Here is a 24,970-nt window from a genome sequence, read left to right on the forward strand (position 1 = left end):
TTAGGTTCCTGAAAACTGTCGGCAGAACATGGAGGAAGGGATTGCCTTGTTCTCGCTGCTGCTGAGCAACAAACACTTTCTCATCACGTTCGTACATGCGCTGGAACAGCAGAAGGATTTTGCGGTGAGAGACAGGTAAGTATCTCTGGGCGACACTTGCTGGCCCTATTTAACGCCCGTCCTTCATTGCGCTGGTAAGGTGGCGATGAGCAGTTTTCTAGCGAGTGGTTTGGTCAGTCATGTCAGAGGGCAGTTAAGAGTCAACCGCACAGCGTGGGACTGGAGTCACATGTAGGCCCGATCGGGTATGGGTGGCAGGATCACTTCCCTAAAGGATATTGTTGAATCTGTTGGCTTTTCCCTTTGTTGCCCTCCTTCCCTGGTGCTCTGTATCTGTTCTGTGCTGAAGGCCTTCTAACTGGTGTTGGAGAACAGAAGGCCCAAAGAATCCACTGGGTGGCCGAGAATAAAAGATGTTCACTCGCTTGCTGCCTGGCCCCGCCCACTGGCTGCCTGGCCCCTGCCCCTCGCTATCTGGCCCCCCACCCCTCGGATGCCGCGATGTGAGGGAGATCCGAACATAAGGTCCACCTTGTTGGGGTGCCCCGGTAATGGGACCCCGGGATACAAAGACTGGAATGTGAAGCAGGAGAGCCAAGTACGCCCCACCCACCTTCATTAACATATCACGCTCCGCTCCCCCTGAGGAAGCCCTGCAAATCATGGGGCGATGTTCGAGTGCTTGAGACCGCAAGTGACAGCTCTCCACCCCCACCTTCTCATCTCCATCACCTGAGAAATGGGCCTTCCATAGGCCCTAGGGAGAACAATATTAGGGCCATACCCTTTAACCTAGGACCTACCTCCTCAGACCGTCCCTGCAGGCCCTTGTCCCATGTCATTACTTCCTCCATATGCCACGACCACTGGCTCCTCTCCCTCTCTTTCCATCCTCTCCGTTTACTCCCTCACCCTGGCACCAGGGAGGCAACAGACCATTGGAGGCTGTGTCTCCCGCTGTTTATGGAAGCCCGAGCCCAGTTGCCCATGGGGGGCCCACACGACGAGCCTCCCCTGTGCAGCTGCCTTTGCCCAGAGATCCCAAGAAGCAGGCTGACAGGAGTCCCTTGCCCTCCCTCGCTCTCTCTCTCACTGCCTCTCTTGTGATTGGCACCTATTCCCCCACTTCCCCATTCCTCTCGGCCTGTTGGGTGAGGTCCGCACGCATCACCCCCTGACCCGCCTGAATGCAGTAACTTGCTGTGGTCAGCCAGCTCCATGTGAAAGTTTAGGCCCTCTCAGCCCACCTCGATCCTGTCCTCCTCCAACGTCCATACGCAGCAGGGATCACTGGGGGTCATTTTGACTTTGGGCAATATCGATCCAGCTGCCCAAACTCAATGGAAATGAGAATCGGGAGAGATGTCACTTTATAAAACACTGGTTAGGCCCCAGCTGGAGTATTGTGTCCAATTCTGGGCATCACACTTTTGGAAGATGCCAAGGCTTTAGAGAGGGTGCAGAATAAATTTACCAGAATGGTACCAGGGATGAGGGCTTCAGTTATGTGGAGAGACTAGAGAAGCTGGGATTGTTCTCCTTAGAGCAGAGAAGGTTAAGGGGAGATTTGGTAGAGGTGTTCAAAATCTTGAATGCTTTTGATAGTGAATAAGGAGAAACTGTTTCCAGTAGCAGAAGGGTCGGTAACCAGAGGATAAAGATTTAAGGTGATTGGTAAAAGAACCAGAAGCGACATGAGAAGTTTTTTTATGCAGCGAGTTGTTGTGATCTGGAATGCACTCCCTGAAAGGGCGGTGGAAGCAGATTCAATAATAACATTCAAAGAGCAGGGGAGTGAGATTAATTGGATCGCTCTTTCAAAGAGCCAGCACAGGCACAATAGGCCGAATGGCCTCCTTCTGTGCTGTATCACTCTATGTTTAATGGGCGGCCGATCCGATATCGCCCAAAGTCACAATTACCCTCACTGATTGGCAATCAGGTGCAAGAACCCAAGCCGATTTCCCCCTCTTTAACTCAGGGTGCTTCAGTGTGATTCAGCCCCTCGGGCCTGGATCAAAGCCCTGATGCAAATGGTGCTGTTTACCCCCAGGTGTAACCTAGCATCCTTACTGACCATCGCACTGCATGGCAAGCTGGAGTATTACACGAGCATCATGAAGGACCTGCTGGTGGACCTCATCGATGCCTCTGCTTCCAAGAACCCCAAGCTAATGCTGCGGAGAACAGAGTCAGTGGTGGAGAAGATGCTGACCAACTGGATGTCCATCTGCATGTACAGCTTCCTCAAGGTAGAGTCTGCACCTGATCCTTGTGTGTCATCTCCATCAAGTCCACTGGTTTCACCACCACCTTGGAACTATCTCTCATTTTCTCTTCACCCATTCCCCATTCCCTCGACAACACACAATTGCCCTGGAGGCAGATGAATACATCGAAATCACTAGAAGAAAGACCACGGTCCACCTAGTTCACCTTCTGTCTCCTGGTAGTCACATGATACAGCGATAATGGAGTTGTTGACTAATCGCAGCAATCAATCTCTATTAATGAGTCTACAACAGACCCAGACACCACACGAGGAAAACCCCAGTGGTGGAGAGCTTTGGGAACCATAGGTCCAAATTCACCTGTTCCTGCCAAGCACACTACACTACCACATGTCATGTGACTGCCCCTAGTCTAGGACTATCCCACCCTGTACCAAATGTTAAGGGATCCATAATGAAAGGCCCTACCACTTACTCCTCTTCCCTGTTCCTTATCATACTTTCTCGGACTCACTGAGCAAAGACTGCCAATAGCCGGTGGTGACTCAGTGCTCCAGGACTAACTACCGACTGACCTGGGTTGGGACAGTTTCAGACTCTGTGCACTGTAGATACTTACAGGAGAGTTCTGCTCAGAAAGGCAAACTTCTCCGTCTTTTCCCTCCACCCATGTGCTGTAAAGTGCCGCAAACCCATGGATATTAATCATCAATAATAACACGGCAAGGATCTATAATAGTCAATAGTGACACTATACCACGTGACTCACCGCACTGTGATACTGAATGTAACAGTCTATGTACACTATGTGTTACAGGAGACCGTGGGTGAGCCCTTCTTCTTGTTACTGTGCGCCATGAAGCAGCAAATTAACAAAGGTTCAGTGGATGCCATTACAGGAAAGGCTCGCTACACCCTCAATGAAGAGTGGCTTCTACGGGAGAATATTGAAGCAAGACCCATGGTAAGATATAGAATCAGCAGAGTGGAGTGGAACACTGGGAGCAGCTCATTTACAGTGGTTCTGAGGACTGGCAATCGGGAGGCTGGGAATAGGGGACTGAAACTGGGGCTTGAGTTTTCTGCTTCATTCGGGACCAGGGACCAAAGTTGGGCTGAGTCCGGGACAAGGGAGCGGCATTAGAGTCCAGAACAAGGGAGCAGCATTAGAGTCCGGGACTAAGGAGCGGCATTGGAGTCCAGAACAAGGGAGCAGCATTAGAGTCCGGGACTAAGGAGCGGCATTAGAGTCCGGAACAAGGGAGAGGCATTAGAGTCCGGGACAAGGGAGCGGCATTGGAGTCCAGAACAAGGGAGCGGCATTTGAGTCCGGGACTAAGGAGCGGCATTAGAGTCCGGAACAAGGGAGAGGCATTAGAGTCCGGGACAAGGGAGCGGCATTGGAGTCCAGAACAAGGGAGCGGCATTAGAGTCCGGGACAAGGGAGCGGCATTAGAGTCCGGAACTAGGGAGCGGCATTAGAGTCCGGGACAAGGGAGCGGCATTGGAGTCCGGCACTAGGGAGCGGCATTGGAGTCCGGAACTAGGGAGCGGCATTAGAGTCCGGGACTAGGGAGCGGCATTGGAGTCTGGGGCTAGGGAGCGGCATTGGAGTCCGGGGCTAGGGAGCGGCATTGGAGTCCAGGGCTAGGGAGCGGCATTTGGAGTCCGGCGCTGGGGAGCGGCATTGGAGTCCGGCGCTGGGGAGCGGCATTGGAGTCCGGGGCTAGGGAGCGGCATTGGAGTCCAGGGCTAGGGAGCGGCATTTGGAGTCCGGCGCTGGGGAGCGGCATTGGAGTCCGGGACTAGGGGCTGAAGTGACCCCACTGACAGGAGAGTGTAATTACATTGTGACAAGTTTACATAGAGTGTTGCCATTATAAATGTGGTCATTGGAATTTACAATGTCATATGAAAGGAAGTGCGTGTAGAGGTTAGATTAAAAATTTTATATTTAGAGAATACTTCATCAATGATGCTAATGCTTAGATATTGCTGTTGTTGATATTATGGGAATCTCCTCTTTCCGATAATTTAATAGAGGTGGGACAGATATATTAAATAAAAACAGTAAACATTCAGCCACAAATGTTGCAGTCATTTCTAATCACCAGTCGCCTCATTACTTTTCAGGAAAGCAGTTCATTAATTGATTAATAGATTATTACAATGTGCCTACTTCACTCAGTCCAGCTCAGTGTGAAGAGATGTGCACACCAGAAATCTTTTACAAATACTGCAAAACACTTCAAATCAAAGCTGTTCTGGTCTGGAATGCGCTGCCTGAAAGGGCGGTGGGAGCAAATTCAATAATAACTTTCAAAAGGGATTTGGATAAATACTTGAAGCAGTAACATTTGCAGGGATATGAGGAAAAAGCAGGGGAGTGGGACTAATTGAGTAGCTCTTACAAAGAGCCGGTATAGGCATGATTCAAAAATTTTTCTGGGGCGGGGCAGTAGACCCTAAACCTCACGCGCCCCGGAATAGAAATCCTATGCCTCATATATGGAAGAGTCACCTCTAACTGGTCCAGCCCATCTGTCATCCCATCATTCCGGGCAGGATTCAAACCCAGTTCCCAGGCCTGAAGGCCCGATGCCTCCCCACAATATCCTCTAATACTTTGGTGCTCCTATTCCCCCCTACCCCGGCAGTAATGCAGCCAATATAAAAGGTGTGGCATCTCTCTGTCCCTCCACTCCAACAGAACCTCAACGTGTCTTTCCAAGGGTGCGGCATGGACTCCATCACAGTCCGAGTCATGGACAGCGACTCCATCAGCCAAGTCAAGGAGAAGATTCTGGAAGGGTTTTACAAGAATTTGCCGTTCTCCCAGTGGCCCAGAGTGGAAGATGTGGATCTGGGTAAATGATTTACCATGTTTATATCTTGTTAAATAAAGTGGGACGGAGCGACAACTGAAAATGTCCGTTGTCCGCTCTCCACGTGAAAAGATCATTTCCTCGGCCCCCTCGGTTCTCTGACAGCACAACCGGCCACCCCAATCAGGGCACAGAGTGTGTGAGCCCCAGGGACCGGGTCCAGTACAGTGTGTGAGCCCCAGGGACCGGGTCCAGTACAGTGTGTGAGCCCCAGGGACCGGGTCCAGTACAGTGTGTGAGCCCCAGGGACCGGGTCCAGTACAGTGTGTGAGCCCCAGGGACCGGGTCCTGTACAGTGTGTGAGCCCCAGGGACCGGGTCCGGTACAGTGTGTGAGCCCCAGGGACCGGGTCCTGTACAGCCTGTGAGCCCCAGGGACCGGGTCCAGTACAGTGTGTGAGCCTCAGGGACCGGGTCCAGTACAGTGTGTGAGCCCCAGGGACCGGGTCCAGTACAGTGTGTGAGCCCCAGGGACCGGGTCCAGTACAGTGTGTGAACCCCAGGGACCGGGTCCAGTACAGTGTGTGAGCCCCAGGGACCGGGTCCTGTACAGTGTGTGAACCCCAGGGACCGGGTCCAGTACAGTGTGTGAGCCCCAGGGACCGGGTCCAGTACAGTGTGTGAGCCCCAGGGACCGGGTCCAGTACAGTGTGTGAGCCCCAGGGACCGGGTCCAGTACAGTGTGTGAGCCCCAGGGACCGGGTCCTGTACAGTGTGTGAGCCCCAGGGACCGGGTCCTGTACAGTGTGTGAGCCCCAGGGACCGGGTCCAGTACAGTGTGTGAGCCCCAGGGACCGGGTCCAGTACAGTGTGTGAGCCCCAGGGACCGGGTCCAGTACAGTGTGTGAGCCCCAGGGACCGGGTCCAGTACAGTGTGTGAGCCCCAGGGACCGGGTCCAGTACAGTGTGTGAGCCCCAGGGACCGGGTCCAGTACAGTGTGTGAGCCCCAGGGACCGGGTCCAGTACAGTGTGTGAGCCCCAGGGACCGGGTCCGGTACAGTGTGTGAGCCCCAGGGACCGGGTCCAGTACAGTGTGTGAGCCCCAGGGACCGGGTCCAGTACAGTGTGTGAGCCCCAGGGACCGGGTCCTGTACAGTGTGTGAGCCCCAGGGACCGGGTCCAGTACAGTGTGTGAGCCCCAGGGACCGGGTCCAGTACAGTGTGTGAGCCCCAGGGACCGGGTCCGGTACAGTGTGTGAGCCCCAGGGACCGGGTCCAGTACAGTGTGTGAGCCCCAGGGACCGGGTCCTGTACAGTGTGTGAGCCCCAGGGACCGGGTCCAGTACAGTGTGTGAGCCCCAGGGACTGGGTCCGGTACAGTGTGTGAGCCCCAGGGACCGGGTCCGGTACAGTGTGTGAGCCCCAGGGACCGGGTCCAGTACAGTGTGTGAGCCCCAGGGACCGGGTCCTGTACAGTGTGTGAGCCCCAGGGACCGGGTCCAGTACAGTGTGTGAGCCCCAGGGACCGGGTCCTGTACAGTGTGTCAGCCCCAGGGACCGCGTCCAGTACAGTGTGTGAGCCCCAGGGACCGGGTCCAGTACAGTGTGTGAGCCCCAGGGACCGGGTCCGGTACAGTGTGTGAGCCCCAGGGACCGGGTCCAGTACAGTGTGTGAGCCCCAGGGACCGGGCCCAGTACAGTGTGTGAGCCCCAGGGACCGGGTCCTGTACAGTGTGTGAGCCCCAGGGACCGGGTCCAGTACAGTGTGTGAGCCCCAGGGACCGGGTCCAGTACAGTGTGTGAGTCATAGTCATAGAGTTATACAGCACAGAAAGAGGCCCTTCGGCCCATCGTGTCTGCGCCGTCCATCAAGCCCTGTCCAATCTAATCCCATTTGCCAGCATTTGGTCCATAGCCTTGTATGCAATGGCATTTCAAGTGCTCATCCAAATGCTTCTTGAATGTTGTGAGGGTTCCTGCCTCTACCACCCTTTCAGGCAGTGTGTTCCAGACTCCAGCCACCCTCTGGGTGAAAAAGTTCCTCCTCAAATCCCCTCTAAACCTCCTGCCCCTTACCTTGAATCTATGCCCCCTTGCTATTGGCCCCCCTACTAAGGGGAAAAGTTCTTCTTTATCTACCCTATCTATGCCCCTCATCATTTTGTACACCTCAATCAGGTCCCCCCTCAGCCTTCTTTGCTCCAAGGAAAACAACCCCAGCCTGTTTAGTCTTTCTTCATAGCTGAGGCGCTCCATCCCAGGTAACATCCTGGTGAATCTTCTCTGCACCCTCTCCAAAGCAATCACATCCTTCCTATAGTGAGGCGACCAGAACTGCACACAGTACTCCAGCTGTGGCCTTACCAGCGTTTTGTACAGCTCCATCCTAACCTCCCTGCTCTTATATTCTATGCCTCGGCTAATGAAGGCAAGTATCCCATATGCCTTTCTAACCACCTTATCTACCTGTTCCGCTGCCTTCAGGGATCTATGTACATGTACACCAAGGTCCCTCTGACCCTCTGTACTTCCTAGGGTCCTACCACTCATTGTGTATTCCCTTGCCTTATTTGTCCGTCCAAAATGCATCACCTCGCACTTTTCAGGGTTAAATTCCATTTGCCACTTTTCCGCCCATCTGACCAACCCGTTTATATCGTCCTGTAGCCTGAGGCTTTCCTCCTCGCAATTTACCACCCCACCAATTTTCGTGTCATCTGCGAACTTACTGATCATACCTTTTACATTCTCATCCAAATCATTTATGTAGACCACAAACAGCAAGGGACCCAGCACCGATCCCTGAGGTACCCCACTGGACACAGGCTTCCAGTCACAAAAGCAACCTTCGACCATCACCCTCTGCCTCCTGCCACTCAGCCAGTTTAGGATCCAACATGCCAAGGCACCCTGGATCCCATGGGCTCTTACCTTCTTGACCAGTCTCCTATGCGGGACTTTGTCAAAAGCCTCACTGAAGTCCATGTATGCCACATCCACAGCATTTCCCTCATCCACACACCTAGTCACCCCCTCGAAAAATTCAATCAGATTGGTCAGACATGATTTACCCTTGACAAAGCCATGCTGACTATCCCCGATTAATCCTTGCCTCTCCAAGTGGAGACTAATTTTGTCCCTCAGAATTTTTTCCAATAATTTCCCTACCACAGATGTTAGGCTCACTGGCCTGTAATTCCCTGGTTTATCCCTGCTACCCTTCTTGAATAATGGTACTACGTTAGCTGTTCTCCAGTCCTCTGGTACATCCCCTGTGGCCAGAGAGGTTCTGAAAATTTGTGTCAGAGCCCCTGCAATCTCCTCCTTTGCCTCACACAGCAGCCTGGGATACATCTCGTCCGGGCCTGGGGATTTATCCACTTTTTGGCCTGCTAAAACCGCTAGTACCTCCTCCCTCTCGATGCTAATATGTTCAAGTATATCACAGTCCCCTTGCCCGATTTCTATGTCTGCATCGTCTTTCTCCATCGTGAACACAGATGCAAAAAATTCATTTAAAACCCTGCCTACATCATCTGGCTCTACGCACAGATTGCCACTTTGGTCCCTAATGGGCCCTACCCTTTCCCTGGTTATCCTCTTGCCCTTAATATACTTATAAAACATCTTAGGATTTTCCTTTATTTTGCTCGCCAGTGTTATTTCATGGCCCCTCCTCGCTCTCCTAATTTCTTTTTTAAGTATGCCCCTGCAGTTTTTATACTCCTCTAGGGCTTCCTCCGTCTTTAGTCTTTTGTAACTGCCAAAAGCCCCCCTTTTTTTCCTAATGCATTTTTGTATATCCCTTGTCATCCAAGGTTTCCTTTGCTTGTTGGTCCCACCCTTGACATTTACGGGAACATGTTAGCGTTGTACTCTCTCTATTTCCCTTCTGAAAGTCTCCCACTGCTTTGATGTGGATTTTCCTATAAGTAGCTGCTCCCAGTCCACTTTGGCCAGATCCTGCCTTATCATATTAAAATCGGCCTTCCCCCAATTTAGAACCCTTATTTCCGGGCCGTCTTTGTCTTTTTCCATGACCACCTTAAATCTCACCGAATTATGGTCACTGTCGCCAAAATGCTCTCCTACTGACACTTCCACCACTTGCCCGGCTACATTCCCTAGAATTAGGTCCAGTACCGCCCCCTCTCTTGTAGGACTTTCTACACGTTGGCTCAAAAAGCTCTCCTGGATGCACTTTAAGAATTCTGCACCCTCTAAGCCTTTCACACTCTGACTATCCCAATTAATATTGGGGAAGTTGAAATCCCCCACTATTATTACCCTATTATTTTCGCACTTCTCTGAGATTTGCCTACATATCTGTTCCTCTATCTCCCCCTGACTGTTTGGGGGCCTATAGTACACTCCCAGCAAAGTGCTTGCCCCCTTTTTGTTTTTAAGTTCTACCCATATGGCCTCATTAGAGGAACCCGCTAATATATCATCCCTCCTTACAGCAGTAATTGACTCCTTAATTAATATTGCAACACCCCCTCCCCTTTTACACCCCCCTCTGTCTCGCCTGAAGATTCTATACCCCGGAATATTGAGCTGCCAGTCCTGACCCTCCCTCAACCATGTCTCCGTGATAGCAACAACATCGTACTCCCATGTGTTCAACAACAACTTCAGTTCATCCACCTTATTTGCAAGACTCCTTGCATTAAAATAAATGCCTTCCAGCCTTGCCATATTCCCTTTTGCCTTCACATATTTGCTCTGCCTTCCCAGCTGACTTGTTTTTTCCTCCGTATTTGGCTGTAAATCACCCCCTACTATAGCTCCACTCTGTATCCCATCCCCCTGCCAAGTTAGTTTAAACCCCCCCCAACAGTGCTAGCAAAACTCCCCGCAAGGATATTGGTCCCCCTCTGGTTCAGGTGTAAACCGTCCGACTTGTACAAGTCCCACCTTTCCCAGAAGCAGACCCAGTGATCCAGGAAACTAAAGCCCTCCCTCCTGCACCATCCCTTTAGCCACGCATTCATCTGTTCTATCTTCCTATTCCTATACTCACTAGCACGTGGCACTGGGAGTAATCCAGAGATTACTACCTTTGAGGTCCTGCTCTTTAATCTTCTACCTAGCTCCCTAAATTCTTGCTGCAGGACCTCATCCCTCTTTTTACCTATGTCGTTGGTACCAATGTGGACCACGACCTCTGGCTGTTCGCCCTCCCCCTCCAGAATGCCCTGCAGCCGCTCAGTGACATCCTTGACCCTGGCACCAGGGAGGCAACAAACCATCCTGGATTCACGTCTATGGCCACAGAAACGCCTATCTGTTCCCCTTACTATAGAATCCCCTAACACTATTGCTCTCCCACTCTTTTTCCTCCCTTCCTGGGCAGCAGGAGCACCCCCAGTGCCAGGAAGTTGGCTGCTGCTGCCTTCCCCTGGTAAGTCATCCCCCGCAACAGTATCCAAAGCGGTATACCTGGTTGAAAGGGGGATGGTCACAGGGGTCCCCTGCACTACCTGCCTGCTTCTATTGTTCCACCTGGTGGTCACCCATTTCCCTTATGCCTGTGCAGCCCTACCCTGTGGTGTGACCAACTCACTGTACGAGTAATTCGCGACCCTCTCAGCATCGTGAATGCTCCACAACCCATCCACCCGCAGCTCCAGCGCCCCAAGACGGCCCGTTCGTAGCTGCAGCTGGATGCATTTCTGGCACACGTGTTGGTCAGGGACACTGGCAGCGTCCCTGAATTCCCACATAGAGCAAGAGGAGCATATCACGGGGCTGGGCTCTCCTGGCATGACCTACCCCTTTAATCAATTTAAATTAAATTAATTCAATACCACCAGTAAAGTAAGCCTTACCTGGTCTCTGGAGCCATTTGTAGGCCCGCTCTACCGCTGAAGCACCCGCCAAAGCTCTGAGGCCTTGCCTCACCTAACTCCCTGACTCACCCAACTCTCAGCACTCTGTTGAAACCGCACTCAGTGCAAAATCGCACTTCAAAGCCTGTTTTTATAGGCCCTGAAACAAAGACTTGCTGAGTGCGGTTTCAACAGAGTGCTGAGACTGGGTCCAGTACAGTGTGTGAGCCCCAGGGACCGGGTCCAGTACAGTGTGTGAGCCCCAGGGACTGGCTCCAGTACAGTGTGTGAGCCCCAGGGACTGGCTCCAGTACAGTGTGTGAGCCCCAGGGACCGGGTCCAGTACAGTGTGTGAGCCCCAGGGACCAGATCCAGTACAGTGTGTGAGCCCCAGGGACCGGGTCCAGTACAGTGTGTGATCCCCAGTGACCAGATCCAGTACAGTGTGTGAGCCCCAGGGACCGGGTCCTGTACAGTGTGTGAGCCCCAGGGACCGGGTCCTGTACAGTGTGTGAGCCCCAGGGACCAGATCCAGTACAGTGTGTGAGCCCCAGGGACCGGGTCCAGTACAGTGTGTGAGCCCCAGGGACTGGCTCCAGTACAGTGTGTGAGCCCCAGGGACCGGGTCCTGTACAGTGTGTGAGCCCCAGGGACCAGATCCAGTACAGTGTGTGAGCCCCAGGGACCAGATCCAGTACAGTGTGTGAGCCCCAGGGACCGGGTCCTGTACAGTGTGTGAGCCCCAGGGACCGGGTCCAGTACAGCGTGTGAGCCCCAGGGACCGGGTCCAGTACAGTGTGTGAGCCCCAGGGATCGGGTCCAGTACAGTGTGTGAGCCCCAGGGACCGGGTCCAGTACAGTGTGTGAGCCCCAGGGACCGGGTCCAGTACAGTGTGTGAGCCCCAGGGACCGGGTCCAGTACAGTGTGTGAGCCCCAGGGACCGGGTCCTGTACAGTGTGTGAGCCCCAGGGACCGGGTCCTGTACAGTGTGTGAGCCCCAGGGACTGGCTCCAGTACAGTGTGTGAGCCCCAGGGACCGGGTCCAGTACAGTGTGTGAGCCCCAGGGACTGGCTCCAGTACAGTGTGTGAGCCCCAGGGACCGGGTCCTGTACAGTGTGTGAGCCCCAGGGACCAGATCCAGTACAGTGTGTGAGCCCCAGGGACCGGGTCCAGTACAGTGTGTGAGCCCCAGGGACCGGGTCCAGTACAGTGTGTGAGCCCCAGGGACCGGGTCCAGTACAGTGTGTGAGCCCCAGGGACCAGATCCAGTACAGTGTGTGAGCCCCAGGGACTGGCTCCAGTACAGTGTGTGAGCCCCAGGGACCGGGTCCAGTACAGTGTGTGAGCCCCAGGGACTGGCTCCAGTACAGTGTGTGAGCCCCAGGGACCGGTCCAGTACAGTGTGGGAGCCCCAGGGACCGGGTCCAGTACAGTGTGTGAGCCCCAGGGACTGGCTCCAGTACAGTGTGTGAGCCCCAGGGACCGGGTCCTGTACAGTGTGTGAGCCCCAGGGACCGGGTCCAGTACAGTGTGTGAGCCCCAGGGACCGGGTCCAGTACAGTGTGTGAGCCCCAGGGACCAGATCCAGTACAGTGTGTGAGCCCCAGGGACCGGGTCCAGTACAGTGTGTGAGCCCCAGGGACCGGGTCCGGTACAGTGTGTGAGCCCCAGGGACCGGGTCCAGTACAGTGTGTGAGCCCCAGGGACCGGGTCCTGTACAGTGTGTGAGCCCCAGGGACCGGGTCCTGTACAGTGTGTGAGCCCCAGGGGCCGGGTCCAGTACAGTGTGTGAGCCCCAGGGACCGGGTCCAGTACAGTGTGTGAGCCCCAGGGGCCGGGTCCAGTACAGTGTGTGAGCCCCAGGGACCGGGTCCAGTACAGTGTGTGAGCCCCAGGGGCCGGGTCCTGTACAGTGTGTGAGCCCCAGGGACCGGGTCCAGTACAGGGTGTGAGCCCCAGGGACCGGGTCCAGTACAGTGTGTGAGCCCCAGGGACCAGATCCAGTACAGTGTGTGAGCCCCAGGGACCGGGTCCAGGACAGTGTGTGAGCGCCCCAGGGACCGGGACCAGTACAGTGTGTGAGCCCCAGGGACCGGGTCCAGTACAGTGTGTGAGCCCCAGGGACCGGGTCCAGTACAGTGTGTGAGCCCCAGGGACCAGAACCAGTACAGTGTGTGAGCCCCAGGGACCGGGTCCAGTACAGTGTGTGAGCCCCAGGGACCGGGTCCAGTACAGTGTGTGAGCCCCAGGGACCGGGTCCAGTACAGTGTGTGAGCCCCAGGGACCGGGTCCAGTACAGTGTGTGAGCCGCAGGGATCGGGTCCTGTACAGTGTGTGAGCCCCAGGGACCGGGTCCAGTACAGTGTGTGAGCCCCAGGGACCGGGTCCAGTACAGTGTGTGAGCCCCAGGGACCGGGTCCAGTACAGTGTGTGAGCCCCAGGGACCGGGTCCTGTACAGTGTGTGAGCCCCAGGGACCGGGTCCAGTACAGTGTGTGAGCCCCAGGGACCGGGTCCAGTACAGTGTGTGAGCCCCAGGGACCGGGTCCAGTACAGTGTGTGAGCCCCAGGGACCGGGTCCAGTACAGTGTGTGAGCCCCAGGGACCGGGTCCAGTACATTGTGTGAGCCCCAGGGACCGGGTCCAGTACAGTGTGTGAGCCCCAGGGACCGGGTCCAGTACAGTGTGTGAGCCCCAGGGACCGGGTCCTGTACAGTGTGTGAGCCCCAGGGACCGGGTCCAGTACAGTGTGTGAGCCCCAGGGACCGGGTCCTGTACAGTGTGTGAGCCTCAGGGACCGGGTCCTGTACAGTATGTGAGCCCCAGGGACCGGGTCCAGTACAGTGTGTGAGCCCCAGGGACCGGGTTCAGTACATTGTGTGAGCCCCAGGGACCGGGTCCAGTACAGTGTGTGAGCCCCAGGGACCGGGTCCAGTACAGTGTGTGAGCCCCAGGGACCGGGTCCAGTACAGTGTGTGAGCCCCAGGGACCGGGTCCAGTACAGTGTGTGAGCCCCAGGGACCAGATCCAGTACATTGTGTGAGCCCCAGGGACCAGATCCAGTACATTGTGTGAGCCCCAGGGACCGGGTCCAGTACAGTGTGTGAGCCCCAGGGACCGGGTCCAGTACAGTGTGTGAGCCCCAGGGACCGGGTCCTGTACAGTGTGTGAGCCCCAGGGACCGGGTCCAGTACAGTGTGTGAGCCCCAGGGACCGGGTCCAGTACAGTGTGTGAGCCCCAGGGACCGGGTCCAGTACAGTGTGTGAGCCCCATGGACCGGGTCCTGTACAGTGTGTGAGCCCCAGGGACCGGGTCCAGTACAGTGTGTGAGCCCCAGGGACCGGGTCCAGTACAGTGTGTGAGCCCCAGGGACCGGGTCCAGTACAGTGTGTGAGCCCCAGGGACCGGGTCCAGTACATTGTGTGAGCCCCAGGGACCGGGTCCAGTACAGTGTGTGAGCCCCAGGGACCGGGTCCAGTACAGTGTGTGAGCCCCAGGGACCGGGTCCTGTACAGTGTGTGAGCCCCAGGGACCGGGTCCAGTACAGTGTGTGAGCCCCAGGGACCGGGTCCTGTACAGTGTGTGAGCCCCAGGGACCGGGTCCAGTACAGTGTGTGAGACCCAGGGACCGGGTCCTGTACAGTGTGTGAGCCTCAGGGACCGGGTCCTGTACAGTATGTGAGCCCCAGGGACCGGGTCCAGTACAGTGTGTGAGCCCCAGGGACCGGGTCCAGTACATTGTGTGAGCCCCAGGGACCAGATCCAGTACAGTGTGTGAGCCCCAGGGACCAGATCCAGTACAGTGTGTGAGCCCCAGGGACCAGATCCAGTACAGTGTGTGAGCCCCAGGGACCGGGTCCAGTACAGTGTGTGAGCCCCAGGGACCAGATCCAGTACAGTGTGTGAGCCCCAGGGACCGGGTCCAGTACAGTGTGTGAGCCCCAGGGACTGGCTCCAGTACAGTGTGTGAGCCCCAGGGACCAGATCCAGTACAGTGTGTGAGCCCCAGGGACCGGGTCCAGTACAGTGTGTGAGCCCCAGGGACCAGATCCAGTACAGTGTGTGAGCCCCAGGGACCGGGTCCAGTACAGTGTGTGAGCCCCAGGGACTGGCTCCAGTACAGTGTGTGATCCCCAGGGACCGGATCCAGTACAGTGTGTGAGCCCCAGGGACTGGCTCCAGTACAGTGTGTGAGCCCCAGGGACTGGCTCCAGTACAGTGTGTGAGCCCCAGGGACCAGATCCAGTACAGTGTGTGATCCCCAGGGACTGTCTCCAGTACAGTGTGTGAGCCCCAGGGACCAGATCCAGTACAGTGTGTGAGCCCCAGGGACTGGCTCCAGTACAGTGTGTGAGCCCCAGGGACTGGCTCCAGTACAGTGTGTGAGCCCCAGGGACTGGCTCCAGTACAGTGTGTGAGCCCCAGGGACCAGATCCAGTACAGTGTGTGAGCCCCAGGGACCAGATCCAGTACAGTGTGTGAGCCCCAGGGACTGGCTCCAGTACAGTGTGTGAGCCCCAGGGACTGGCTCCAGTACAGTGTGTGAGCCCCAGGGACCAGATCCAGTACAGTGTGTGAGCCCCAGGGACTGGCTCCAGTACAATGTGTGAGCCCCAGGGACCGGGTCCTGTACAGTGTGTGAGCCCCAGGGACTGGCTCCAGTACAGTGTGTGAGCCCCAGGGACTGGCTCCAGTACAGTGTGTGAGCCCCAGGGACTGGCTCCAGTACAGTGTGTGAGCCCCAGGGACCGGGTCCAGTACAGTGTGTGAGCCCCAGGGACCCGGTCCAGTACAGTGTGTGAGCCCCAGGGACCGGGTCCAGTACAGTGTGTGAGCCCCAGGGACCGGGTCCAGTACAGTGTGTGAGCCCCAGGGACCCGGTCCAGTACAGTGTGTGAGCCCCAGGGACCGGGTCCAGTACAGTGTGTGAGCCCCAGGGACCGGGTCCAGTACAGTGTGTGAGCCCCAGGGACCAGGTCCAGTACAGTGTGTGAGCCCCAGGGACCAGATCCAGTACAGTGTGTGATCCCCAGGGACCGGGTCCTGTACAGTGTGTGAGCCCCAGGGACTGGCTCCAGTACAGTGTGTGAGCCCCAGGGACCGGCTCCAGTACAGTGTGTGAGCCCCAGGGACTGGCTCCAGTACAGTGTGTGAGCCCCAGGGACCGGGTCCAGTACAGTGTGTGAGCCCCAGGGACCCGGTCCAGTACAGTGTGTGAGCCCCAGGGACCGGGTCCAGTACAGTGTGTGAGCCCCAGGGACCGGGTCCAGTACAGTGTGTGAGCCCCAGGGACCCGGTCCAGTACAGTGTGTGAGCCCCAGGGACCGGGTCCAGGACAGTGTGTGAGCCCCAGGGACCGGGTCCAGTACAGTGTGTGAGCCCCAGGGACCGGGTCCAGTACAGTGTGTGAGCCCCAGGGACCAGATCCAGTACAGTGTGTGATCCCCAGGGACCGGGTCCAGTACAGTGTGTGAGCCCCAGGGACCAGATCCAGCACAGTGTGTGATCCCCAGTGACCAGATCCAGTACAGTGTGTGAGCCCCAGGGACTGGCTCCAGTACAGTGTGTGAGCCCCAGGGACTGGCTCCAGTACAGTGTGTGAGCCCCAGTGACCAGATCCAGTACAGTGTGTGAGCCCCAGTGACCAGATCCAGTACAGTGTGTGAGCCCCAGGGACAGGGTCCTGTACAGTGTTTGAGCCCCAGGGACCGGGTCCACTACAGTGTGTGAGCCCCAGGGACCGGGTCCAGTACAGTGTGTGAGCCCCAGGGACCGGGTCCAGTACAGTGTGTGAGCCCCAGGGACCGGGTCCGGTACAGTGTGTGAGCCCCAGGGACCGGGTCCAGTACAGTGTGTGAGCCCCAGGGACCGGGTCCAGTACAGTGTGTGAGCCCCAGGGACCGGGTCCAGTACAGTGTGTGAACCCCAGGGACCGGGTCCAGTACAGTGTGTGAGCCCCAGGGACCGGCTCCAGTACAGTGTGTGAGCCCCAGGGACCGGGTCCAGTACAGTGTGTGAGCCCCAGGGACCGGGTCCAGTACAGTGTGTGAGCCCCAGGGACCGGGTCCTGTACAGTGTGTGAGCCCCAGGGACCGGGTCCAGTACAGTGTGTGAGCCCCAGGGACCGGATCCAGTACAGTGTGTGAGTCCCAGGGACCAGATCCAGTACAGTGTGTGAGCCCCAGGGACCGGGTCCTGTACAGTGTGTGAGCCCCAGGGACCGGGTCCAGTACAGTGTGTGAGCCCCAGGGACCAGATCCAGTACAGTGTGTGAGCCCCAGGGACCGGGTCCAGTACAGTGTGTGAGCCCCAGGGACCGGGTCCTGTACAGTGTGTGAGCCCCAGGGACCGGGTCCAGTACAGTGTGTGAGCCCCAGGGACCGGGTCCAGTACAGTGTGTGAGCCCCAGGGACCGGATCCAGTACAGTGTGTGAGCCCCAGGGACCGGATCCAGTACAGTGTGTGAGCCCCAGGGACCGGGTCCTGTACAGTGTGTGAGCCCCAGGGACCGGGTCCAGTACAGTGTGTGAGCCCCAGGGACTGGCTCCAGTACAGTGTGTGAGCCCCAGGGACCGGGTCCAGTACAGTGTGTGAGCCCCAGGGACCGGGTCCAGTACAGTGTGTGAGCCCCAGGGACCGGATCCAGTACAGTGTGTGAGCCCCAGGGACTGGCTCCAGTACAGTGTGTGAGCCCCAGGGACCGGGTCCAGTACAGTGTGTGAGCCCCAGGGACCGGGTCCAGTACAGTGTGTGAGCCCCAGGGACCGGATCCAGTACAGTGTGTGAGCCCCAGGGACCGGATCCAGTACAGTGTGTGAGCCCCAGGGACCGGATCCAGTACAGTGTGTGAGCCCCAGGGACCGGGTCCAGTACAGTGTGTGAGCCCCAGGGACCGGATCCAGTACAGTGTGTGAGCCCCAGGGACCGGATCCAGTACAGTGTGTGAGCCCCAGGGACCGGATCCAGTACAGTGTGTGAGCCCCAGGGACCGGATCCAGTACAGTGTGTGAGCCCCAGGGACCGGGTCCAGTACAGTGTTTGAGCCCCAGGGACCGGGTCCAGTACAGTGTGTGAGCCCCAGGGACCGGATCCAGTACAGTGTGTGAGCCCCAGGGACCGGGTCCAGTACAGTGTGTGAGCCCCAGGGACCGGGTCCAGTACAGTGTTTGAGCCCCAGGGACCGGGTCCAGTACAGTGTGTGAGCCCCAGGGACCGGGTCCTGTACAGTGTGTGAGCCCCAGGGACCAGATCCAGTACAGTGTGTGAGCCCCAGGGACTGGCTCCAGTACAGTGTGTGATCCCCAGTGACCAGATCCAGTACAGTGTGTGAGCCCAAGGGACCGGGTCCAGTACAGTGTGTGAGCCCCAGGGACCAGATCCAGTACAGTTTGTGAGCCCCAGGGACCGGGTCCGGTACAGTGTGTGAGCCCCAGGGACCGGGTCCAGTACAGTGTGTGAGCCCCAGGGACCGGGTCCTGTACAGTGTGTGAGCCCCAGGGACCGGATCCAGTACAGTGTGTGAGCCCCAGGGACCGGGTCCAGTACAGTGTGTGAGCCCCAGGGACTGGCTCCAGTACAGTGTGTGAGCCCAAGGGACCGGGTCCAGTACAGTGTGTGAGCCCCAGGGACCAGATCCAGTACAGTGTGTGAGCCCCAGGGACTGGCTCCAGTACAGTGTGTGAGCCCAAGGGACTGGCTCCAGTACAGTGTGTGAGCCCCAGGGACCGGGTCCAGTACAGTGTGTGAGCCCCAGGGACCGGGTCCAGTACAGTGTGTGATCCCCAGGGACCGGGTCCAGTACAGTGTGTGAGCCCCAGGGACCGGGTCCAGTACAGTGTGTGAGCCCCAGGGACCGGGTCCAGTACAGTGTGTGAGCCCCAGGGACCGGGTCCGGTACAGTGTGTGAGCCCCAGGGACCGGGTCCAGTACAGTGTGTGAGCCCCAGGGACCGGGTCCAGTACAGTGTGTGAGCCCCAGGGACCGGGTCCAGTACAGTGTGTGATCCCCAGGGACCGGGTCCAGTACAGTGTGTGAGCCCCAGGGACCGGGTCCAGTACAGTGTGTGAGCCCCAGGGACCGGGTCCAGTACAGTGTGTGAGCCCCAGGGACTGGCTCCAGTACAGTGTGTGAGCCCCAGGGACCCGGTCCAGTACAGTGTGTGAGTCCCAGGGACTGGCTCCAGTACAGTGTGTGAGCCCCAGGGACCGGGTCCAGTACAGTGTGTGAGCCCCAGGGACCGGGTCCAGTACAGTGTTTGAGCCCCAGGGACCGGGTCCAGTACAGTGTGTGAGCCCCAGGGACCGGGTCCAGTACAGTGTGTGAGCCCCAGGGACCGGGTCCAGTACAGTGTGTGAGCCCCAGGGACCGGGTCCAGTACAGTGTGTGAGCCCCAGGGACCGGGTCCAGTACAGTGTGTGAGCCCCAGGGACCGGGTCCAGTACAGTGTGTGAGCCCCAGGGACCAGATCCAGTACAGTGTGTGAGCCCCAGGGACCAGATCCAGTACAGTGTGTGAGCCCCAGGGACCGGGTCCAGTACAGTGTGTGAGCCCCAGGGACCAGATCCAGTACAGTGTGTGAGCCCCAGGGACCGGGTCCAGTACAGTGTGTGAGCCCCAGGGACTGGCTCCAGTACAGTGTGTGATCCCCAGGGACCGGATCCAGTACAGTGTGTGAGCCCCAGGGACTGGCTCCAGTACAGTGTGTGAGCCCCAGGGACTGGCTCCAGTACAGTGTGTGAGCCCCAGGGACCAGATCCAGTACAGTGTGTGATCCCCAGGGACTGTCTCCAGTACAGTGTGTGAGCCCCAGGGACCAGATCCAGTACAGTGTGTGAGCCCCAGGGACTGGCTCCAGTACAGTGTGTGAGCCCCAGGGACTGGCTCCAGTACAGTGTGTGAGCCCCAGGGACTGGCTCCAGTACAGTGTGTGAGCCCCAGGGACCAGATCCAGTACAGTGTGTGAGCCCCAGGGACCAGATCCAGTACAGTGTGTGAGCCCCAGGGACTGGCTCCAGTACAGTGTGTGAGCCCCAGGGACTGGCTCCAGTACAGTGTGTGAGCCCCAGGGACCAGATCCAGTACAGTGTGTGAGCCCCAGGGACTGGCTCCAGTACAATGTGTGAGCCCCAGGGACCGGGTCCTGTACAGTGTGTGAGCCCCAGGGACTGGCTCCAGTACAGTGTGTGAGCCCCAGGGACTGGCTCCAGTACAGTGTGTGAGCCCCAGGGACTGGCTCCAGTACAGTGTGTGAGCCCCAGGGACCAGATCCAGTACAGTGTGTGAGCCCCAGGGACCCGGTCCAGTACAGTGTGTGAGCCCCAGGGACCGGGTCCAGTACAGTGTGTGAGCCCCAGGGACCGGCTCCAGTACAGTGTGTGAGCCCCAGGGACTGGCTCCAGTACAGTGTGTGAGCCCCAGGGACCGGGTCCAGTACAGTGTGTGAGCCCCAGGGACCCGGTCCAGTACAGTGTGTGAGCCCCAGGGACCGGGTCCAGTACAGTGTGTGAGCCCCAGGGACCGGGTCCAGTACAGTGTGTGAGCCCCAGGGACCCGGTCCAGTACAGTGTGTGAGCCCCAGGGACCGGGTCCAGTACAGTGTGTGAGCCCCAGGGACCGGGTCCAGTACAGTGTGTGAGCCCCAGGGACCGGGTCCAGTACAGTGTGTGAGCCCCAGGGACCAGATCCAGTACAGTGTGTGATCCCCAGGGACCGGGTCCAGTACAGTGTGTGAGCCCCAGGGACCAGATCCAGCACAGTGTGTGATCCCCAGTGACCAGATCCAGTACAGTGTGTGAGCCCCAGGGACTGGCTCCAGTACAGTGTGTGAGCCCCAGGGACTGGCTCCAGTACAGTGTGTGAGCCCCAGTGACCAGATCCAGTACAGTGTGTGAGCCCCAGGGACCGGGTCCAGTACAGTGTGTGAGCCCCAGGGACAGGGTCCTGTACAGTGTTTGAGCCCCAGGGACCGGGTCCACTACAGTGTGTGAGCCCCAGGGACCGGGTCCAGTACAGTGTGTGAGCCCCAGGGACCGGGTCCAGTACAGTGTGTGAGCCCCAGGGACCGGGTCCGGTACAGTGTGTGAGCCCCAGGGACCGGGTCCAGTACAGTGTGTGAGCCCCAGGGACCGGGTCCAGTACAGTGTGTGAGCCCCAGGGACCGGGTCCAGTACAGTGTGTGAACCCCAGGGACCGGGTCCAGTACAGTGTGTGAGCCCCAGGGACCGGCTCCAGTACAGTGTGTGAGCCCCAGGGACCGGGTCCAGTACAGTGTGTGAGCCCCAGGGACCGGGTCCAGTACAGTGTGTGAGCCCCAGGGACCGGGTCCTGTACAGTGTGTGAGCCCCAGGGACCGGGTCCAGTACAGTGTGTGAGCCCCAGGGACCGGATCCAGTACAGTGTGTGAGTCCCAGGGACCAGATCCAGTACAGTGTGTGAGCCCCAGGGACCGGGTCCTGTACAGTGTGTGAGCCCCAGGGACCGGGTCCAGTACAGTGTGTGAGCCCCAGGGACCAGATCCAGTACAGTGTGTGAGCCCCAGGGACCGGGTCCAGTACAGTGTGTGAGCCCCAGGGACCGGGTCCTGTACAGTGTGTGAGCCCCAGGGACCGGATCCAGTACAGTGTGTGAGCCCCAGGGACCGGATCCAGTACAGTGTGTGAGCCCCAGGGACCGGGTCCTGTACAGTGTGTGAGCCCCAGGGACCGGGTCCAGTACAGTGTGTGAGCCCCAGGGACTGGCTCCAGTACAGTGTGTGAGCCCCAGGGACCGGGTCCAGTACAGTGTGTGAGCCCCAGGGACCGGGTCCAGTACAGTGTGTGAGCCCCAGGGACCGGATCCAGTACAGTGTGTGAGCCCCAGGGACTGGCTCCAGTACAGTGTGTGAGCCCCAGGGACCGGGTCCAGTACAGTGTGTGAGCCCCAGGGACCGGATCCAGTACAGTGTGTGAGCCCCAGGGACCGGATCCAGTACAGTGTGTGAGCCCCAGGGACCGGATCCAGTACAGTGTGTGAGCCCCAGGGACCGGATCCAGTACAGTGTGTGAGCCCCAGGGACCGGGTCCAGTACAGTGTTTGAGCCCCAGGGACCGGGTCCAGTACAGTGTGTGAGCCCCAGGGACCGGGTCCAGTACAGTGTGTGAGCCCCAGGGGCCGGGTCCAGTACAGTGTGTGAGCCCCAGGGTCCGGGTCCAGTACAGTGTGTGAGCCCCAGGGACCGGATCCAGTACAGTGTGTGAGCCCCAGGGACCGGGTCCAGTACAGTGTGTGAGCCCCAGGGACCGGGTCCAGTACAGTGTTTGAGCCCCAGGGACCGGGTCCAGTACAGTGTGTGAGCCCCAGGGACCGGGTCCTGTACAGTGTGTGAGCCCCAGGGACCAGATCCAGTACAGTGTGTGAGCCCCAGGGACTGGCTCCAGTACAGTGTGTGATCCCCAGTGACCAGATCCAGTACAGTGTGTGAGCCCAAGGGACCGGGTCCAGTACAGTGTGTGAGCCCCAGGGACCAGATCCAGTACAGTGTGTGAGCCCCAGGGACCGGGTCCGGTACAGTGTGTGAGCCCCAGGGACCGGGTCCAGTACAGTGTGTGAGCCCCAGGGACCGGGTCCTGTACAGTGTGTGAGCCCCAGGGACCGGATCCAGTACAGTGTGTGAGCCCCAGGGACCGGGTCCAGTACAGTGTGTGAGCCCCAGGGACTGGCTCCAGTACAGTGTGTGAGCCCAAGGGACCGGGTCCAGTACAGTGTGTGAGCCCCAGGGACCAGATCCAGTACAGTGTGTGAGCCCCAGGGACTGGCTCCAGTACAGTGTGTGAGCCCAAGGGACTGGCTCCAGTACAGTGTGTGAGCCCCAGGGACCGGGTCCAGTACAGTGTGTGAGCCCCAGGGACCGGGTCCAGTACAGTGTGTGATCCCCAGGGACCGGGTCCAGTACAGTGTGTGAGCCCCAGGGACCGGGTCCAGTACAGTGTGTGAGCCCCAGGGACCGGGTCCAGTACAGTGTGTGAGCCCCAGGGACCGGGTCCGGTACAGTGTGTGAGCCCCAGGGACCGGGTCCAGTACAGTGTGTGAGCCCCAGGGACCGGGTCCAGTACAGTGTGTGAGCCCCAGGGACCGGGTCCAGTACAGTGTGTGATCCCCAGGGACCGGGTCCAGTACAGTGTGTGAGCCCCAGGGACCGGGTCCAGTACAGTGTGTGAGCCCCAGGGACCGGGTCCAGTACAGTGTGTGAGCCCCAGGGACTGGCTCCAGTACAGTGTGTGAGCCCCAGGGACCCGGTCCAGTACAGTGTGTGAGTCCCAGGGACTGGCTCCAGTACAGTGTGTGAGCCCCAGGGACCGGGTCCAGTACAGTGTGTGAGCCCCAGGGACCGGGTCCAGTACAGTGTTTGAGCCCCAGGGACCGGGTCCAGTACAGTGTGTGAGCCCCAGGGACCGGGTCCAGTACAGTGTGTGAGCCCCAGGGACCGGGTCCAGTACAGTGTGTGAGCCCCAGGGACCGGGTCCAGTACAGTGTGTGAGCCCCAGGGACCGGGTCCAGTACAGTGTGTGAGCCCCAGGGACCGGGTCCAGTACAGTGTGTGATCCCCAGGGACCGGGTCCAGTACAGTGTGTGAGCCCCAGGGACCGGGTCCAGTACAGTGTGTGATCCCCAGTGACCGGGTCCAGTACAGTGTGTGAGCCCCAGGGACCGGGTCCAGTACAGTGTGTGAGCCCCAGGGACCGGGTCCAGTACAGTGTGTGAGCCCCAGGGACCGGGTCCAGTACAGTGTGTGAGCCCCAGGGACTGGCTCCAGTACAGTGTGTGAGCCCCAGGGACTGGCTCCAGTACAGTGTGTGAGCCCCAGGGACTGGCTCCAGTACAGTGTGTGAGCCCCAGGGACTGGCTCCAGTACAGTGTGTGAGCCCCAGGGACTGGCTCCAGTACAGTGTGTGATCCCCAGTGACCAGATCCAGTACAGTGTGTGAGCCCAAGGGACCGGATCCAGTACAGTGAGCTCCAGGGACAGAGACATGAGCTGTACATGGGTTGATTCCCCACCAATGGTGTGAGACACTGGGTGATGATCCACCAATGGCGTGTGACACTGAGTGAAGATCCACCATTGGTGTGAGACACTGGGTGATGACCCATCAATGATGTGCATGACACATGAGGTTTAAGTTCATTCTGACATATCCATTTCTTATTGGTAGAGTGGTTTGCGTCAAGTAGTGACAGCCGCATACTGCGAGACCTGGACAACACCTCCCTTGTAGAGGATGGCCGAAAGAAACTCAATACCATGGCCCACTGCAAGGTGAGGAGCAGCCAATGAGAGTTCTTGCCACAGTTTCTCCGTCACTCTCGTGAGGGCTAACTGCCTCGTCCAAATGGCTCTTTTTCAAGCATGAATGAATGTGGTCAGCTTGCTTTGCCGGTAGGACATTACAGACCAGTTTGAACCTCTCGCCAGTCTCCCTCAGACACTGACTGAACCCCTCGCCAGTCTCCCTCAGACACTGACTGAACCCCTCGCCAGTCTCCCTCAGACACTGAATGAACCCCGAGTCTGTCTCCCTCAGACACTGACTGAACCCCTCGCCAGACTCCCTCAGACACTGACTGACCCCCAAGTCTGTCTCCCTTGGACACTGACTGACCCCCGAGTCTGTCTCCCTCGGACACTGACTGACCCCCGAGTCTGTCTCCCTCAGACACTGACTGACCCCCAAGTCTGTCTCCCTTGGACACTGACTGACCCCCGAGTCTGTATCCCTCGGACACTGACTGAACCCTGAGCCTGTCTCCCTCGGACACTGACTGAGCCCCGAGCCTGTCTCCCTCGGACACTGACTGACCCCCGAGCCTGTCTCTCTCGGACACTGACTGACCCCCGAGTCTGTCTCGCTCGGACACTGACTGACCCCCGAGTCTGTCTCTCTCGGACACTGACTGACCCCCGAGTCTGTCTCCCTCGGACACTGACTGACCCCCGAGTCTGTCTCCCTCAGACACTGACTGACCCCCAAGTCTGTCTCCCTCGG

General features: G+C 58.2%; 1 protein-coding gene across 1 annotated transcript in view; it reads left to right on the forward strand.

The window, feature by feature from the left end:
- The window catches only part of plxnd1 (plexin D1), a 447,766-nt gene that overhangs the window by 385,333 nt on the left and 37,463 nt on the right, over nucleotides 1-24,970 (forward strand). Inside the window, exons 22-26 of the mRNA XM_086001196.1 lie at nucleotides 5-135; nucleotides 2,114-2,312; nucleotides 3,109-3,255; nucleotides 5,002-5,158; nucleotides 24,140-24,243. Coding sequence (XP_085857322.1) covers nucleotides 5-135; nucleotides 2,114-2,312; nucleotides 3,109-3,255; nucleotides 5,002-5,158; nucleotides 24,140-24,243 — 738 coding nt within the window. The remainder of the gene's footprint in view (nucleotides 1-4; nucleotides 136-2,113; nucleotides 2,313-3,108; nucleotides 3,256-5,001; nucleotides 5,159-24,139; nucleotides 24,244-24,970) is intronic.

Source organism: Somniosus microcephalus, chromosome 11 (genome assembly GCF_052327205.1).
Source record: "Somniosus microcephalus isolate GS21.2 chromosome 11, FLI_Smic_1.0, whole genome shotgun sequence".
NCBI lineage: Eukaryota > Metazoa > Chordata > Chondrichthyes > Squaliformes > Somniosidae > Somniosus > Somniosus microcephalus.